General features: G+C 42.5%; 1 protein-coding gene across 5 annotated transcripts in view; it reads right to left on the reverse strand.

The window, feature by feature from the left end:
• kank1a (KN motif and ankyrin repeat domains 1a) overlaps positions 1–18,161 on the reverse strand; it is a 73,158-nt gene that overhangs the window by 19,362 nt on the left and 35,635 nt on the right. For 2 of the 5 annotated variants that reach the window (XM_087813051.1, XM_087813059.1), the window contains one exon: positions 10,442–10,534. In XM_087813051.1, coding sequence (XP_087669177.1) covers positions 10,442–10,454 — 13 coding nt within the window. In that variant the 5' untranslated portion in view covers positions 10,455–10,534. Of the gene's footprint in view, positions 1–10,441; positions 10,542–13,311; positions 13,399–18,161 lie in introns of those variants that run through there. The other 3 variants (XM_087813038.1, XM_087813033.1, XM_087813042.1) reach the window with 2 other exon arrangements.

Consider the following 18,161-nt stretch of genomic DNA (forward strand, 5'->3'; position numbering starts at 1 on the left):
TCGAGAGTTTTGATCGTTTCCAGAAGAATCTTCAGCAGAAAAAACACTTGAGGCTCGAACATCGAGAACCAAAGACACAGATTCAGACAAGAATCCATTTTTAGATCCAAAAAACTCTCAAATCTTCCAAGACGTTTGAAAAGAGCAACATTCCTGCAGTTTTCGGCGACTCGGTCCAGTTTAAATTTAGCTCCTGACAAAAGCTCCAAAACATCCACGGCAGCAGAAAAACGAGGTTGCGAGTCTAAATCCGTCGAGCAGTTGTTTGTCTTCGACTCGAGTTACGAACGCGACTCATTGTTGCCTTTTTTACGAACTTCTTTATCGGATCATTTTCACACTTAAACTGATCCACGGCGGCACCTGAAGAAGAGCCGGACTCAGAATAACAGTAAAATAACACATTAAATTAAAAAAAAAATGTGATAGTTTTGTTTTGTTTTTTTAGAAATAATTGTAACCATAAATGTAACTAGAAAAGAACTCCAACGAGTGCAGACCTCTGCCAAGCAGCTCGTTATTTATCAGCGTAATCTGTTGGATTTAATGACTAAACTGCACAACATACTGACGCAAGAACAACAACAACCGGTTCTGCTCCACAGAGAAACAAATCTTCAAATTATTTATGGATCCAGATGGTAAAACGCCTGAAAAAAATATATTTATTTTTATTATCATCGTTTTATTTCCTGTAAATTTTATAAAATACGATCATCAAGAGTTATTTATCACTTTCACATTTTACTAGGTTACATTATTTATTTTTTTAAATGTATATAATAAAATATTTGTCATGGAAAATAAATACTTTTTAAATAATACTTTTTAACCCCGTAATGTTTTAACTTTTCCAAGTCATTATTTAGTATATTTTCATTGTAAAATTAAACTTTTCTGCTTTTGTTATTTTTTACAAAGTAATATTTTCTTTTAAAAAAAATGATCAACTTTATTATTTTGTTGTAACTTTTTTTGTTCCTCCTTTTTTTATTTAGTAGTAATGTTTTGTCTTTTCATGTTTTCATGTGAAATTGTACTTTGTCGCTTATATTTTTTTATTTTATCAAAAATATTAATTGTTATTGTTTTTTGTTAAAGTAATACTTTTGCTTATTTTTTATTTTTAACGTTAGAAAAATAATATTTTTTCTTCTTTCCTTTTGAAAGTTCAGTCTTTTCTCCTCAGATCTCGTGTCGTTTGACATTTTTTACCAAAAACACTTAAAATAATAAAATGAAATGTTTTCACGGATCAACACAAAGTGACTGGAAAACCTGAAAACCTGTAAAAGCAGCAAATAATGTGTAGTTGTTCTCAGACTGTGGTGTGTGTGTGTGTGTGTGTGTGTGTGTGTGTGTGTGTGTGTGTGTGTGTGTGTGTGTGTGTGTGTGTGTGTGTGTGTGTGTGTGTGTGTGTGTGTGTGTGTGTGTGTGTGTGTGTGTGTGTGTGTGTGTGTGTGTGTGTGTGTGTGTGTGTGTAGTCGACCTCACACACACACACACCCTGGTATTTCCTGCTCCTCAGTCAAGACCCTCACAAAAGCTGCCGTCGATCAACACAATAATCTCCAGACGAACTTCTGCTGCCAACGTTAACAACCAGTGTTTCTGAGACAAACGTGTCACTTCCTGTGAACACGTGTCACTTCCTGTGAACACGAAGAACAAAAACCTCCTCAGACTGAAAAACAAACAACATTCAAACTGACTGAAGCAACGACTGCTCAGGTGGTCGTAATGTTTTGGCGCAGGAGGGTGAAGAAGATGTTCGTCGACATGAAGTCAGAAGAACAAGCGACTCCTTCAGTCGAGACACACACACACACGCACACACACACAGCTGGACTCACACTCGCAGCTCAGAAACACAACAGTGTGCGACGAGCTAATGGTTCGTACCAGAGTCAGACGTCGTTACTTATGGTGCTCTTGACCCTTGACCTCTACACAGAGTTCTGTCTGACACACACACACACACACACACACACACACACACACACACACACACACACACACACACACACACACACACACACACACACACACACACACACACACACACACACACACACACACACACACACACACACACACACACACACACACACACACACACACACACACACACACACACACACACACGTTTTGTGTGTAGTCAGACAATAGTTCAACACACGTGTCAAACTTTAAAAAAAATTATTCCTTTATTATTATTTTCTACAAAAGTTATATTTTCCTTTAAAAACTGACCAAAATATTTCTGGAAAGATACAAACTTTTCAACTTTTTTATTTATAAACAAAAGGAAAGAAAAACTTGTTTATTAATTAAATTAAAAAAAAGGTTTTTGGCATTTATTTTAATATAATTATTTATTTTTAACACTTTTTTTTTAATTAAAGAACGTTTTTTTTAGTTCAAACAAAATAACTTTTTGAGAGGAAGAGTGAGGTGAGGGAGGAAGAGTGAGGTGAGGGAGGAAGAGTGAGGTGAGAGAGGAAGAGTGAGGTGAGAGAGGAAGAGTGAGGTGAGAGAGGAAGAGTGAGGTGAGAGAGGAAGAGTGAGGTGAGGGAGGAAGAGTGAGGTGAGGTGAGGGAGGAAGAGTGAGGTGAGAGAGGAAGAGTGAGGTGAGAGAGGAAGAGTGAGGTGAGTGAGGAAGAGTGAGGTGAGGGAGGAAGAGTGAGGTGAGGGAGGAAGAGTGAGGTGAGGGAGGAAGAGTGAGGTGAGGGAGGAAGAGTGAGGTGAGGGAGGAAGAGTGAGGTGAGAGAGGAAGAGTGAGGTGAGAGAGGAAGAGTGAGGTGAGAGAGGAAGAGTGAGGTGAGAGAGGAAGAGTGAGGTGAGAGAGGAAGAGTGAGGTGAGGGAGGAAGAGTGAGGTGAGGGAGGAAGAGTGAGGTGAGGTGAGGGAGGAAGAGTGAGGTGAGAGAGGAAGAGTGAGGTGAGGGAGGAAGAGTGAGGTGAGAGAGGAAGAGTGAGGTGAGAGAGGAAGAGTGAGGTGAGGGAGGAAGAGTGAGGTGAGGGAGGAAGAGTGAGGTGAGGGAGGAAGAGTGAGGTGAGGGAGGAAGAGTGAGGTGAGAGAGTAAGAGTGAGGTGAGGGAGGAAGAGTGAGGTGAGGGAGGAAGAGTGAGGTGAGGGAGGAAGAGTGAGGTGAGAGAGGAAGAGTGAGGTGAGGGAGGAAGAGTGAGGTGAGAGAGGAAGAGTGAGGTGAGGGAGGAAGAGTGAGGTGAGGGAGGAAGAGTGAGGTGAGGTGAGGGAGGAAGAGTGAGGTGAGGGAGGAAGAGTGAGGTGAGAGAGGAAGAGTGAGGTGAGGGAGGAAGAGTGAGGTGAGGTGAGGGAGGAAGAGTGAGGTGAGGTGAGGGAGGAAGAGTGAGGTGAGGGAGGAAGAGTGAGGTGAGGGAGGAAGAGTGAGGTGAGAGAGGAAGAGTGAGGTGAGAGAGGAAGAGTGAGGTGAGAGAGGAAGAGTGAGGTGAGAGAGGAAGAGTGAGGTGAGGGAGGAAGAGTGAGGTGAGGGAGGAAGAGTGAGGTGAGAGAGGAAGAGTGAGGTGAGAGAGGAAGAGTGAGGTGAGAGAGGAAGAGTGAGGTGAGAGAGGAAGAGTGAGGTGAGGGAGGAAGAGTGAGGTGAGGGAGGAAGAGTGAGGTGAGGTGAGGGAGGAAGAGTGAGGTGAGAGAGGAAGAGTGAGGTGAGTGAGGAAGAGTGAGGTGAGGGAGGAAGAGTGAGGTGAGGGAGGAAGAGTGAGGTGAGGGAGGAAGAGTGAGGTGAGGGAGGAAGAGTGAGGTGAGGGAGGAAGAGTGAGGTGAGAGAGGAAGAGTGAGGTGAGAGAGGAAGAGTGAGGTGAGAGAGGAAGAGTGAGGTGAGAGAGGAAGAGTGAGGTGAGAGAGGAAGAGTGAGGTGAGGGAGGAAGAGTGAGGTGAGGGAGGAAGAGTGAGGTGAGGTGAGGGGAAGAGTGAGGTGAGAGAGGAAGAGTGAGGTGAGGGAGGAAGAGTGAGGTGAGAGAGGAAGAGTGAGGTGAGAGAGGAAGAGTGAGGTGAGGGAGGAAGAGTGAGGTGAGGGAGGAAGAGTGAGGTGAGGGAGGAAGAGTGAGGTGAGGGAGGAAGAGTGAGGTGAGAGAGTAAGAGTGAGGTGAGGGAGGAAGAGTGAGGTGAGGGAGGAAGAGTGAGGTGAGGGAGGAAGAGTGAGGTGAGAGAGGAAGAGTGAGGTGAGGGAGGAAGAGTGAGGTGAGAGAGGAAGAGTGAGGTGAGGGAGGAAGAGTGAGGTGAGGGAGGAAGAGTGAGGTGAGGGAGGAAGAGTGAGGTGAGGTGAGGGAGGAAGAGTGAGGTGAGGGAGGAAGAGTGAGGTGAGAGAGGAAGAGTGAGGTGAGGGAGGAAGAGTGAGGTGAGGTGAGGGAGGAAGAGTGAGGTGAGGGAGGAAGAGTGAGGTGAGGGAGGAAGAGTGAGGTGAGGGAGGAAGAGTGAGGTGAGAGAGGAAGAGTGAGGTGAGAGAGGAAGAGTGAGGTGAGAGAGGAAGAGTGAGGTGAGAGAGGAAGAGTGAGGTGAGGGAGGAAGAGTGAGGTGAGGGAGGAAGAGTGAGGTGAGAGAGGAAGAGTGAGGTGAGGGAGGAAGAGTGAGGTGAGAGAGGAAGAGTGAGGTGAGAGAGGAGGAGTGAGGTGAGAGAGGAAGAGTGAGGTGAGAGAGGAAGAGTGAGGTGAGAGAGGAAGAGTGAGGTGAGGGATGAAGAGTGAGGTGAGGGAGGAAGAGTGAGGTGAGGGAGGAAGAGTGAGGTGAGAGAGGAAGAGTGAGGTGAGAGAGGAAGAGTGAGGTGAGAGAGGAAGAGTGAGGTGAGGGAGGAAGAGTGAGGTGAGGGAGGAAGAGTGAGGTGAGGGAGGAAGAGTGAGGTGAGAGAGGAAGAGTGAGGTGAGAGAGGAAGAGTGAGGTGAGAGAGGAAGAGTGAGGTGAGGGAGGAAGAGTGAGGTGAGGGAGGAAGAGTGAGGTAAGGGAGGAAGAGTGAGGTGAGAGAGGAAGAGTGAGGTGAGAGAGGAAGAGTGAGGTGAGGGAGGAAGAGTGAGGTGAGAGAGGAAGAGTGAGGTGAGAGAGGAAGAGTGAGGTGAGAGAGGAAGAGTGAGGTGAGGGAGGAAGAGTGAGGTGAGAGAGGAAGAATGAGGTGAGGGAGGAAGAGTGAGGTGAGAGAGGAAGAGTGAGGTGAGAGAGGAGGAGTGAGGTGAGAGAGGAAGAGTGAGGTGAGAGAGGAAGAGTGAGGTGAGAGAGGAAGAGTGAGGTGAGGGAGGAAGAGTGAGGTGAGAGAGGAAGAATGAGGTGAGGGAGAAAGAGTGAGGTGAGGGAGGAAGAGTGAGGTGAGAGAGGAAGAGTGAGGTGAGAGAGGAAGAGTGAGGTGAGAGAGGAAGAGTGAGGTGAGGGAGGAAGAGTGAGGTAAGAGAGGAAGAGTGAGGTGAGAGAGGAAGAGTGAGGTGAGAGAGGAAGAGTGAGGTGAGGGAGGAAGAGTGAGGTGAGAGAGGAAGAGTGAGGTGAGAGAGGAAGAGTGAGGTGAGAGAGGAAGAGTGAGGTGAGAGAGGAAGAGTGAGGTGAGGGATGAAGAGTGAGGTGAGGGAGGAAGAGTGAGGTGAGGGATGAAGAGTGAGGTGAGGGAGGAAGAGTGAGGTGAGGGAGGAAGAGTGAGGTGAGGGAGGAAGAGTGAGGTGAGGGAGGAAGAGTGAGGTGAGAGAGGAAGAGTGAGGTGAGAGAGGAAGAGTGAGGTGAGAGAGGAAGAGTGAGGTGAGGGAGGAAGAGTGAGGTGAGGGAGGAAGAGTGAGGTAAGAGAGGAAGAGTGAGGTGAGAGAGGAAGAGTGAGGTGAGAGAGGAAGAGTGAGGTGAGGGAGGAAGAGTGAGGTGAGAGAGGAAGAGTGAGGTGAGAGAGGAGGAGTGAGGTGAGAGAGGAAGAGTGAGGTGAGAGAGGAAGAGTGAGGTGAGGGATGAAGAGTGAGGTGAGGGAGGAAGAGTGAGGTGAGGGATGAAGAGTGAGGTGAGGGAGGAAGAGTGAGGTGAGGGAGGAAGAGTGAGGTGAGAGAGGAAGAGTGAGGTGAGAGAGGAAGAGTGAGGTGAGAGAGGAAGAGTGAGGTGAGAGAGGAAGAGTGAGGTGAGGGAGGAAGAGTGAGGTGAGAGAGGAAGAGTGAGGTGAGTGATGAAGAGTGAGGTGAGGGAGGAAGAGTGAGGTGAGGGAGGAAGAGTGAGGTGAGAGAGGAAGAGTGAGGTGAGAGAGGAAGAGTGAGGTGAGGGAGGAAGAGTGAGGTGAGAGAGGAAGAGTGAGGTGAGGGAGGAAGAGTGAGGTGAGGGAGGAGGAGTGAGGTGAGAGAGGAAGAGTGAGGTGAGGGAGGAAGAGTGAGGTGAGGGATGAAGAGTGAGGTGAGGGAGGAAGAGTGAGGTGAGGGAGGAAGAGTGAGGTGAGAGAGGAAGAGTGAGGTGAGGGAGGAAGAGTGAGGTGAGGGATGAAGAGTGAGGTGAGGGAGGAAGAGTGAGGTGAGGGAGGAAGAGTGAGGTGAGAGAGGAAGAGTGAGGTGAGAGAGGAAGAGTGAGGTGAGGGAGGAAGAGTGAGGTGAGAGAGGAAGAGTGAGGTGAGAGAGGAAGAGTGAGGTGAGAGAGGAAGAGTGAGGTGAGAGAGGAAGAGTGAGGTGAGGGAGGAAGAGTGAGGTGAGGGAGGAGGAGTGAGGTGAGAGAGGAAGAGTGAGGTGAGGGAGGAAGAGTGAGGTGAGGGATGAAGAGTGAGGTGAGGGAGGAAGAGTGAGGTGAGGGAGGAAGAGTGAGGTGAGAGAGGAAGAGTGAGGTGAGGGAGGAAGAGTGAGGTGAGGGATGAAGAGTGAGGTGAGGGAGGAAGAGTGAGGTGAGGGAGGAAGAGTGAGGTGAGAGAGGAAGAGTGAGGTGAGAGAGGAAGAGTGAGGTGAGGGAGGAAGAGTGAGGTGAGAGAGGAAGAGTGAGGTGAGAGAGGAAGAGTGAGGTGAGAGAGGAAGAGTGAGGTGAGAGAGGAAGAGTGAGGTGAGAGAGGAAGAGTGAGAGTGAGGGAGGAAAAGTGAGGTGAGAGAGGAAGAGTGAGGTGAGAGAGGAAGAGTGAGGTGAGAGAGGAAGAGCGAGGTGAGAGAGGAAGAGTGAGGTGAGAGAGGAAGAGTGAGGTGAGGGAGGAAGAGTGAGGTGAGGGAGGAAGAGTGAGGTGAGAGAGGAAGAGTGAGGTGAGAGAGGAAGAGTGAGGTGAGGGAGGAAGAGTGAGGTGAGGGAGGAAGAGTGAGGTGAGGGAGGAAGAGTGAGGTGAGGGAGGAAGAGTGAGGTGAGAGAGGAAGAGTGAGGTGAGGGAGGAAGAGTGAGGTGAGAGAGGAAGAGTGAGGTGAGAGAGGAAGCGTGAGAGTGAGGTGAGAGAGGAAGAGTGAGGTGAGAGAGGAAGAGTGAGGTGAGAGAGGAAGAGTGAGGTGAGAGAGGAAGAGTGAGGTGAGAGAGGAAGAGTGAGGTGAGAGAGGAAGAGTGAGGTGAGAGAGGAAGAGTGAGGTGAGAGAGGAAGAGTGAGGTGAGAGAGGAAGAGTGAGAGTGAGGGAGGAAGAGTGAGGTGAGAGAGGAAGAGTGAGGTGAGAGAGGAAGAGCGAGGTGAGAGAGGAAGAGTGAGGTGAGAGAGGAAGAGTGAGGTGAGGGAGGAAGAGTGAGGTGAGGGATGAAGAGTGAGGTGAGGGAGGAAGAGTGAGGTGAGGGAGGAAGAGTGAGGTGAGAGAGGAAGAGTGAGGTGAGGGAGGAAGAGTGAGGTGAGGGATGAAGAGTGAGGTGAGGGAGGAAGAGTGAGGTGAGGGAGGAAGAGTGAGGTGAGAGAGGAAGAGTGAGGTGAGAGAGGAAGAGTGAGGTGAGGGAGGAAGAGTGAGGTGAGAGAGGAAGAGTGAGGTGAGAGAGGAAGAGTGAGGTGAGAGAGGAAGAGTGAGGTGAGAGAGGAAGAGTGAGGTGAGGGAGGAAGAGTGAGGTGAGAGAGGAAGAGTGAGGTGAGGGAGGAAGAGTGAGGTGAGGGAGGAAGAGTGAGGTGAGCAGAGACACCTGGGGAAACAGGTGAGACGCAGGACAGAAGCACGATGCAGGAGGACTAACTAACTATCCGAGCACATGAGGTTTACTTTGGATTCACTGGTTGCTGCCTTTTTTGGACTTTAAGTTTGACATGAACTTTGAACTTTGATCGCGAGGTTTAAGTTGTTTTCTTTCCTGTTGGTTTAATCCTCCGTTAGGAATACTTAGTGATTCTTCAGGTGATGGTTGTGTACGTGTGTGTCTTTGATTGTGTGTCAGTGATACTTCAGGTGATGGTTGTGTACGTGTGTGTCTTTGTTTGTGTGTCAGTGATTCTTCAGGTGATGGTTGTGTACGTGTGTGTCTTTGTTTGTGTGTCAGTGATACTTCAGGTGATGGTTGTGTACGTGTGTGTCTTTGATTGTGTGTCAGTGATTCTTCAGGTGATGGTTGTGTACGTGTGTGTCTTTGATTGTGTGTCAGTGATACTTCAGGTGATGGTTGTGTACGTGTGTGTCTTTGATTGTGTGTCAGTGACACTTCAGGTGATGGTTGTGTACGTGTGTGTCTTTGATTGTGTGTCAGTGACACTTCAGGTGATGGTTGTGTACGTGTGTGTCTTTGATTGTGTGTCAGTGACACTTCAGGTGATGGTTGTGTACGTGTGTGTCTTTGATTGTGTGTCAGTGACACTTCAGGTGATGGTTGTGTACGTGTGTGTCTTTGATTGTGTGTCAGTGACACTTCAGGTGATGGTTGTGTACGTGTGTGTCGTTGATTGTGTGTCAGTGACACTTCAGGTGATGGTTGTGTACGTGTGTGTCTTTGATTGTGTGTCAGTGATTCTTCAGGTGATGGTTGTGTACGTGTGTGTCTTTGATTGTGTGTCAGTGATTCTTCAGGTGATGGTTGTGTACGTGTGTGTCTTTGATTGTGTGTCAGTGATACTTCAGGTGATGGTTGTGTACGTGTGTGTCTTTGATTGTGTGTCAGTGATACTTCAGGTGATGGTTGTGTACGTGTGTGTCGTTGATTGTGTGTCAGTGATACTTCAGGTGATGGTTGTGTACATGTGTATCGTTGATTGTGTGTCAGTGATACTTCAGGTGATGGTTGTGTACATGTGTATCTTTGATTGTGTGTCAGTGATACTTCAGGTGATGGTTGTGTACATGTGTATCGTTGATTGTGTGTCAGGGATTCTTCAGGTGATGGTTGTGTACATGTGTGTCGTTGATTGTGTGTCAGTGATACTTCAGGTAATGGTTGTGTATGTGTGTGTCTTTGATTGTGTGTCAGTGATACTTCAGGTGATGGTTGTGTACATGTGTATCGTTGATTGTGTGTCAGTGATACTTCAGGTGATGGTTGTGTACATGTGTGTCTTTGGTTGTGTGTCCGTGATTCTTCAGGTGATGGTTGTGTACGTGTGTGTCTTTGGTTGTGTGTCAGTGATTCTTCAGGTGATGGTTGTGTACGTGTGTGTCTTTGATTGTGTGTCAGTGATTCTTCAGGTGATGGTTGTGTACGTGTGTGTCTTTAATTGTGTGTCAGTGATACTTCAGGTGATGGTTGTGTACGTGTGTGTCTTTGATTGTGTGTCAGTGATACTTCAGGTGATGGTTGTGTACGTGTGTGTCGTTGATTGTGTGTCAGTGATACTTCAGGTGATGGTTGTGTACATGTGTATCGTTGATTGTGTGTCAGTGATACTTCAGGTGATGGTTGTGTACATGTGTATCTTTGATTGTGTGTCAGTGATACTTCAGGTGATGGTTGTGTACATGTGTATCGTTGATTGTGTGTCAGTGATTCTTCAGGTGATGGTTGTGTACATGTGTGTCGTTGATTGTGTGTCAGTGATACTTCAGGTAATGGTTGTGTATGTGTGTGTCTTTGATTGTGTGTCAGTGATACTTCAGGTGATGGTTGTGTACATGTGTATCGTTGATTGTGTGTCAGTGATACTTCAGGTGATGGTTGTGTACATGTGTGTCTTTGGTTGTGTGTCCGTGATTCTTCAGGTGATGGTTGTGTACGTGTGTGTCTTTGGTTGTGTGTCAGTGATTCTTCAGGTGATGGTTGTGTACGTGTGTGTCGTTGATTGTGTGTCAGTGATACTTCAGGTGATGGTTGTGTACGCGTGTGTCGTTGATTGTGTGTCAGTGATACTTCAGGTGATGGTTGTGTACGCGTGTGTCGTTGATTGTGTGTCAGTGATACTTCAGGTGATGGTTGTGTACGCGTGTGTCGTTGATTGTGTGTCAGTGATACTTCAGGTGATGGTTGTGTACGCGTGTGTCTTTGGTTGTGTGTCAGTGATTCTTCAGGTGATGGTTGTGTACGTGTGTGTCTTTGATTGTGTGTCAGTGATTCTTCAGGTGATGGTTGTGTACGTGTGTGTCTTTGGTTGTGTGTCAGTGATTCTTCAGGTGAGGTTACCTGTCTGAGCCATGGCTGCTGCTGTGTGTCGTCAGTCGCGCAAGAGTCGCCGTCATGCAACTGCCATGCATGGAGTCAGAAACACCATGCAGCCTAAAAACTGACACAAGACACACGTTAGTACACAAACACACAAACACACAAGCACAAACACACACACAAACGCTTGTCGAGGCGCCCTCTGGTGGAATCTCGACGTCACTGCAGATGTTAAAGTTATTTTTCAGCAGCGAGTTTGTATTTTCTTCAACATTAGATTCAACAATGAAACAGTGGAACCGAGTCATTGACTCGTGACTCAAAGGTCGAGTCTTTAAATGTTGGTTTGGTGCCCGAGGCCAAATCAAGCAGCAAAGAAATGCGAACGCGTCTAAATTCAAACGTGTGAGCAGCTCCACGTAAATAGACGATGATGTCACGACTCAGCAGCTGATCAACGATGTCACGACAAACTCTCGTCATCGAGTCGCTCGAGTCGTTCAACGACTCAAAGATTCAGGAGAGTTTCAGGTCGAAGGTCAAGATGGAGTCATGATCAACACAAGAATCTGCTTTTATTTGAGGAATTTATAAAAGGTATTTGCTTTTCCTGCCAAAATTAAATATACTTTTGTTTTGTAAAAGAAATATTTTTATTTTTAAAATATCATCTTGAACCAGTGAGACGCACAACAGTAACTACACAAAACAAGCTACACACACAGTCATGCTGAGCAAATGCATGAAACTGACCCAACATCTCCCAAGTGTCCTGTTCCATGTGTGACTGAGACCTGAAGGAGTACATGAGTTTTATCACGAATATTATAATATATCTTGATACAGAGTCAACAATACGGTATATCGGAATACTGTAGTAACAAGTATATATGTGTAGTATTGTCCAGTACTTGACTCTGGTGTTGTGATAGTGTAGTAACAAGTATACCGTATATGTGTAGTATTGTCCAGTACTTGACTCTGGTGTTGTGATAGTGTAGTAACAAGTATATATGTGTAGTATTGTCCAGTACTTGACTCTGGTGTTGTGATAGTGTAGTAACAAGTATATATGTGTAGTATTGTCCAGTACTTGACTCTGGTGTTGTGATGGTGTAGTAACAAGTATATATGTGTAGTATTGTCCAGTACTTGACTCTGGTGTTGTGATAGTGTAGTAACAAGTATACCGTATATGTGTAGTATTGTCCAGTACTTGACTCTGGTGTTGTGATAGTGTAGTAACAAGTATATATGTGTAGTATTGTCCAGTACTTGACTCTGGTGTTGTGATAGTGTAGTAACAAGTATATATGTGTAGTATTGTCCAGTACTTGACTCTGGTGTTGTGATAGTGTAGTAACAAGTATATATGTGTAGTATTGTCCAGTACTTGACTCTGGTGTTGTGATAGTGTAGTAACAAGTATATATATGTGTAGTATTGTCCAGTACTTGACTCTGGTGTTGTAGTATTTACAGACCACATGACTCTTGAAGTCGTAACTACTTTCATTTGTTTTTAAATCAAAATATGTCCAAACATCAGCTTTAAAAGCTGCTGGACTCACTGCATCCTCTCGTCCTCAGTCATCGCCAAGACCAAGAGTTTTATTTCAACACAAAAATATTATTTTCATGAAAGAAAAAAATCAAAATCAAAATTACACTACCGGAAAAAAAATACAAAAATGTTATAAGGCGAAGAAACACATCAAAACAACATAAATTGTGTTGACGAAAAAAAACAACAATAAGTAAATTCCCCAAAAAAACATGAATACATGTGTAGTATAATCCAAGTACTTCAGCAGCTTTTAAAGCCAATGTTTGGACATATTTTTGTTTCAACTGTATCCTCTCGTCCTTAGTCATCACCGGGATATCATTGTTTAACAAAAGCCAGAAGATTAATTGCAACATTAAAAAATAAATATTCAATACTTTCTTGCATCCTTAATCCTCAGATGTGTCACGATACTACGTTCAACTCGATAAAGATACCATTAAATTCACGAGGATAAAAAAAAAAAAAAATCGATAAAAAAAAGCCCAAACTTTAAAATGTTTGTTTTTAAATATAAAAATACAAAAATAACCTTCGTTAGAAAATCAATACAACAATTTAATATTTATAATTAAAACTAAAACAATGGTTAGTAGTTTATGGTATTAATACTTTTGAAAAACAGTAACCAGAGACGAAATGTATCAATACTTCCATCAATACTTCCATCAATACTTCAGACCACATGTCGCCGTCGACAGTCGACACGAGATCAGAGTAAAAGTAAACGTGTAGAAAAGTTTCACGACTAAAAGAAAACGTTTAGTTTCAACTCGTCGACGAAGTTAAACTAAACTTTTTCTTGTTTTTCTTCAATCAACGACGAGTTAATAATAGGTTTTTACAAGACGAACCTGAATCTCTGCAAACGCCTCCACAACGTCTTGCTCAAGGACTCACAACCCTCGTCAGCGTCACGCACAACAAACACACAACTTGTATTGTGTTGATAAAAAAAAAAAGAAAAAGTGCATTTTCCATGCGGTCCGACAACAAAGGTGTCTTACCTGGATCTCTCATTCTAGCGTCCTCCTGCTGCTCACAAACACACACACTGACGCACACACCGACACACACACCGACACACACACCGACACACAAAGTAACACACAAGCGTCTGCTAATCTTAGGAGAAACTATTCCTGTCGCTGCAAACATCCTCGGCTGACAGACGAGTCCCTCAAGTGTCACCATCACCAGACGCTTCAGGTGAAGCTCGATGGTTCGAGTCCTTGAGCAGCAACTTCAGGATTCAACCAGCAACTCTCACAAGAGGTCGGATCCGTGTCACCATCACGTTGTCGATAAAGTTATTTCAAACTCACCATCGAAGGTTCGTCGTCCAGAAGAAAAACACGAGAAGATTTAAAATAACAGAATGTTTGTTGACATGAACCAGAACAACTAGTTAAGCTCCTCCTCACTAGTTACATAAATATAACCTGTGTGTAGGTGTGTGTGTGTGTGTGTGTGTAGGTGTGTGTGTGTGTGTGTAGGTGTGTGTCTGTGTGTGTGTGTGTGTAAGTGTGTGTGTGTAGGTGTGTGTGTAGGTGTGTGTGTGTAGGTGTGTAGGTGTGTAGGTGTGTGTGTGTGTGTGTAGGTGTGTGTTTAGGTGTGTGTGTGTGTGTAGGTGTGTGTGTGTTTAGGTGTGTGTGTGTGTGTAGGTGTGTGTGTGTGTGTGTAGGTGTGTGTGTGTGTAGGTGTGTGTGTGTGTGTGTGTAGGTGTGTGTGTGTGTAGGTGTGTGTGTGTGTGTGTAAGTGTGTGTGTGTGTGTGTGTGTAGGTGTGTGTGTGTGTAGGTGTGTGTGTGTGTGTAGGTGTGTGTGTGTAGGTGTGTAGGTTTGTGTGTGTAGGTGTGTAGAGGTGTGTGTAGGTGTGTGTGTGTAGGTGTGTGTGTGTAGGTGTGTGTGTGTGTAAGTGTGTGTGTAGGTGTGTGTGTGTGTGTGTGTGTGTAGGTGTGTGTGTAAGTGTGTGTGTAGGTGTGTGTGTGTGTAAGTGTGTGTGTAGGTGTGTGTGTGTGTGTAAGTGTGTGTAGGTGTGTGTGTGTGTAAGTGTGTGTAGGTGTGTGTAGGTGTGTGTAGGTGTGTGTGTGTGTAAGTGTGTGTAGGTGTGTGTAGGTGTGTGTAGGTGTGTGTAGGTGTGTGTGTGTGTAGGTGTGTGTGTGTGTAGGTGTGTGTGTGTGTGTGTGTGTGTAGGTGTGTAGGTGTGTAGGTGTGTAGGTGTGTAGGTGTGTGTGTGTGTGTGAGTGTGAGCGTGTGTGTGTACAGATGTAAAAGCGGACGCACAAATGTCACGTATTAATAGTGACACATCAAGTTAGACTCGAGCTATTTTTGAAAAAGATGGATTACAAACACAAGCCATGAAAATAATGCTAATGCTAACGATGCTAATCAACTAATGTGTCTAAAACCAAATAAATAACCTAAACAAAAATAAGAAGCTGTTGAGATGTTTTTTGTGAATTAAAAAGGAAAAAGAAAACTGATGAAGGTTTTAGGTTTAGCTTCGGAGCGATTGGATGTAGCTCAACATGCTAACCATGCTCAACATGCTAACCATGCTAACGCGCTAACCTTCAGGTGCGAGTAAAGCCTCGACTAAACAAAGTATCAAACGTTAAAAAAAGTTTAAATGTTGATGAAATGTTTCGTATATAAATACAACAAAGGGTCAGTGTTATCTAACTTAGCTAAGCTAGCTGATAACACAGCTTCTGGCAAACTTTAAATAAAATAGATTCATCAATTTATTATCAATTAAAAATCGATCAATTTAGTTTTAAATGTGATTTCTCTCTATAAGTTGTTTTGTGTAAGAATTTAAGATTTAAATAAAGTTGACTAAGCAATACAGTGTCACTCCATGTTGTGTTGCTAATTATGTCGTCAAGTTTTAAACATTCTTGTTTACTTGTTTACTTGTTTACTAGCATCTGATGCTCGTGGACGAAGCTCCACCGACGGTTCGGCTCGTAAAGTCGTTAATGACTTTTTTATCAGCGTGTTTTTTTCCACATAAAAGCCGAAGCCACGACTTTGAAGGAGAAACAAACCCTGAAGAGAAACAGAAGCGTTTTGATTTTTGAACTGATTTCCGTTTCCATGCAAACAGGAAGTTGACGTTGATGGCGTTTGATGAGAAGCTAAAGCTAAAGCTAACAACAGGATTCTGGTGAAGGTGATGATGTCACTTCCTTCAGTTATAAACCTGTTTGTCAAAGATTCTTCTTGTGAGTGAATACAACTTAAAATGCAGTTTGTATTATTTAAATTTAAATATTAGGTATTTTAGATACAAAATAAATATAGTATACATTTATAATAAATATAAGTATATGTTAAAATAAATATTTTTCCTAAATATATATATATTCTCATTTAAATAAAACATCCAAACAATAAATACTTTTAATGCTTGTCAAATACATATACATAATAAAAAATGTAATTAAGGTAGACATAATTGAGTTTTCAAAATAAAACAAGTATCCTATATTTTCTAAAAAATGTAAAATTAAAAATCGTTGTAAATATGTATATGAAATGTAATACAGCGAAACTATGAATATGTTTAATAATTGGTATTATAGAAATACAAGTATATATTTTATTATTTTATTTTATGTTTTTTACATTTTACCTTATATAGTATAACTAGGTTATACCTTCATAATGTTATTTGTAAATTAAATAATTAAAGTACGACACATGCCGTCAAGGTGGTCAATTTTTCGTGGCAAATAAATAAATATATATGTATATTTACACAGAAATGCAACAGCCGGAAGTGACGTCACCCCACAGGAAGCGTCACCACCCTCAGCTTGATTACAGAACAAACGAAATAGTTCTTCATCTGCAGCTCATTAGGAAAATACTTTCTGGAGATTTAAGGTCACTCTGCACCAGTCGTGACGTCAGCAGCGAGTTGACCCTAAACGGTGTTGACCGATGGTTCGCTTTGATGTCCAGCGCGGGATTAGTTCCGCCTCTGGAGCGCGATTCTAGAAGCGACCAGCAGGGGGCAGCAGAGGCAGCGTCACTGCGACCAGAGTCGAGACAAAATGAACTTTATAAAAGGTTTTAAAAAAAACATCCTCAGATTAGAAACGATTATAAATCAACTACTTTTTTAATCAAAATTTGACTCACAAAAGCCCCATAATGCACTGCAACAGCTTCGGAAGTCGACAGTCAATTCCTTCATTCTAATAATAATAATAATAATAATATATATTATATATTAATATATTATTGTCTATTTGCACAACGTCTTTCCAGACCAGGGTCACAAACTGCTTAGACAGTCATTCACACACGATCACATCATAAACGTTTAACCTGATCCTGGTGTTTAGATTCTAACGTTGGACTAAAATACAAACAAAATAAGTGAAAATAAAGGACACAAACAAACATGTGTTGTTATGTTGTCACTAGATATTCACGCATCAGGATCAATGAAGGATTACGAGAAGATTTCAAGACGAAGAAAGTTTTATTTTTAATCAAAATATTAGAGTTTAATTTAACTTCTTCAGATTGTATCAGAAAATGTTTATTATCTAATTATCAAGTACTTTTCAATCATCAGAGACATATTTCAGGACATTTATTTAATAATTTTAAAGAACTGCCAATTTATTTATCAATTTAATTCAAGTAGACTTTCTTTTCGAAACTAATATTTCACAATATTTCTGTGAAGTTAAATGTTCTACACTAAGTTAATAACTATTGCCATTTAAATTAAATTGACAAGTAGATATTATATCATTTAAAGTGACCAGTAGTTGTTTTTTTAATTCAATCTATACATTTTTTTTCTTTATATATTCTTGTCTTTAATACATTAAAACACTTAATTAAATTAACCATCATTAAAGCTGCATCAAGTACGAAACTAAACTTGTATTTAACTAACAGTTTATGTTGATACTCATGCACAACAGTGACCCCTGCAGGTGAGAAATATATACATTAAAGAGTCACTTTTCTTGTGCACTGGTCGAGGTTTGAACAGACCTCAGTGTAACCTGAGCAGGTGAGTCGTGAGTTCCCACAATGCACCTCTCCTCCCCCTCGTGTTTGTTCAGCTCTCAGTGGAGCCACGAAGACGAAGATCAGACACAACTCGCTGGAACAACATACACATTAATGTTCTGTGTTTAACATCAACGTCAGGGTTTACAACTCTTTACAACTCAAGTATTAATACTTATTAAAGTATATTTGCTTCATGAAATGTTGAGAATGTTTAGAAACATTTAATTTAATCCAAAGATCTGCTTTTTTTTATTTTTAATATATTTTTCACTGTTTTAGTTCTGATAAATATCTTGTCCTGTTGATTTGTTTATACTTTTACTTTTTTTTTTTAATTTTAAGTGTTACTTATTTAATCAATATAAATTAATTTAGTCAACTTTATTGGTTATACAAGTGTCTTTTCAACATTTATTATATATATATATATATATATATATATATATATATATATATAGTAGCTAAAAATAATATATAAAAAAATATAAAAATAAAATGCTTTTTCCCACCATTTATATGTTTAGTCTTTTATCTTCTGAGAAATGTCTCTGATTTATGTTAATAAATCTTTAAATAACATTCGTTTGTGTTTTCACACTTTTTGTCGTCAATAATCGTTTTCTTAATTGTATTTTATTTTAAAATCATCATTATATTTATTCTAGTCTAACAATTTGAAGCAATTTGATGCAACTGACAGGTTCCTGAGCCAGAGTGCAGCTTGAGATTTAAAGTTGCAAAAACATTTAAAATAAATTTAAAAGTGCATTTATTTTAATTCCACTATGATTGATAAAATACAAGTAAATATCTGTTGAGTCTATTTCAAAGTGCAGTTCTCCTCGACCACCAGTAGGAGGCGCAAGTGCTTCATAGCTGAGTCCATGTGCGCACGCGCTGTTATCATCAAGACACTATTAATGAAGCTCCATTGAGCTGTCAATCAAAAGATATGATCAGACCATCTGGCCTCGAGTCTCTGGACCAGACATTAATATTAATATATAAATATACTGTACATCTGCAGCTTTTATTTACAACACGAGAACAAAAAGACAAAACTATGAATATTTTGAACGCTTGTCGAATACATTCATATTTAAAATGTAAATCAAGGTACAAATAATT

The sequence above is a fragment of the Callionymus lyra genome, chromosome 1 (assembly GCF_982586985.1).
Source record: "Callionymus lyra chromosome 1, fCalLyr1.hap1.1, whole genome shotgun sequence".
Taxonomy (NCBI): Eukaryota; Metazoa; Chordata; class Actinopteri; order Syngnathiformes; family Callionymidae; genus Callionymus; species Callionymus lyra.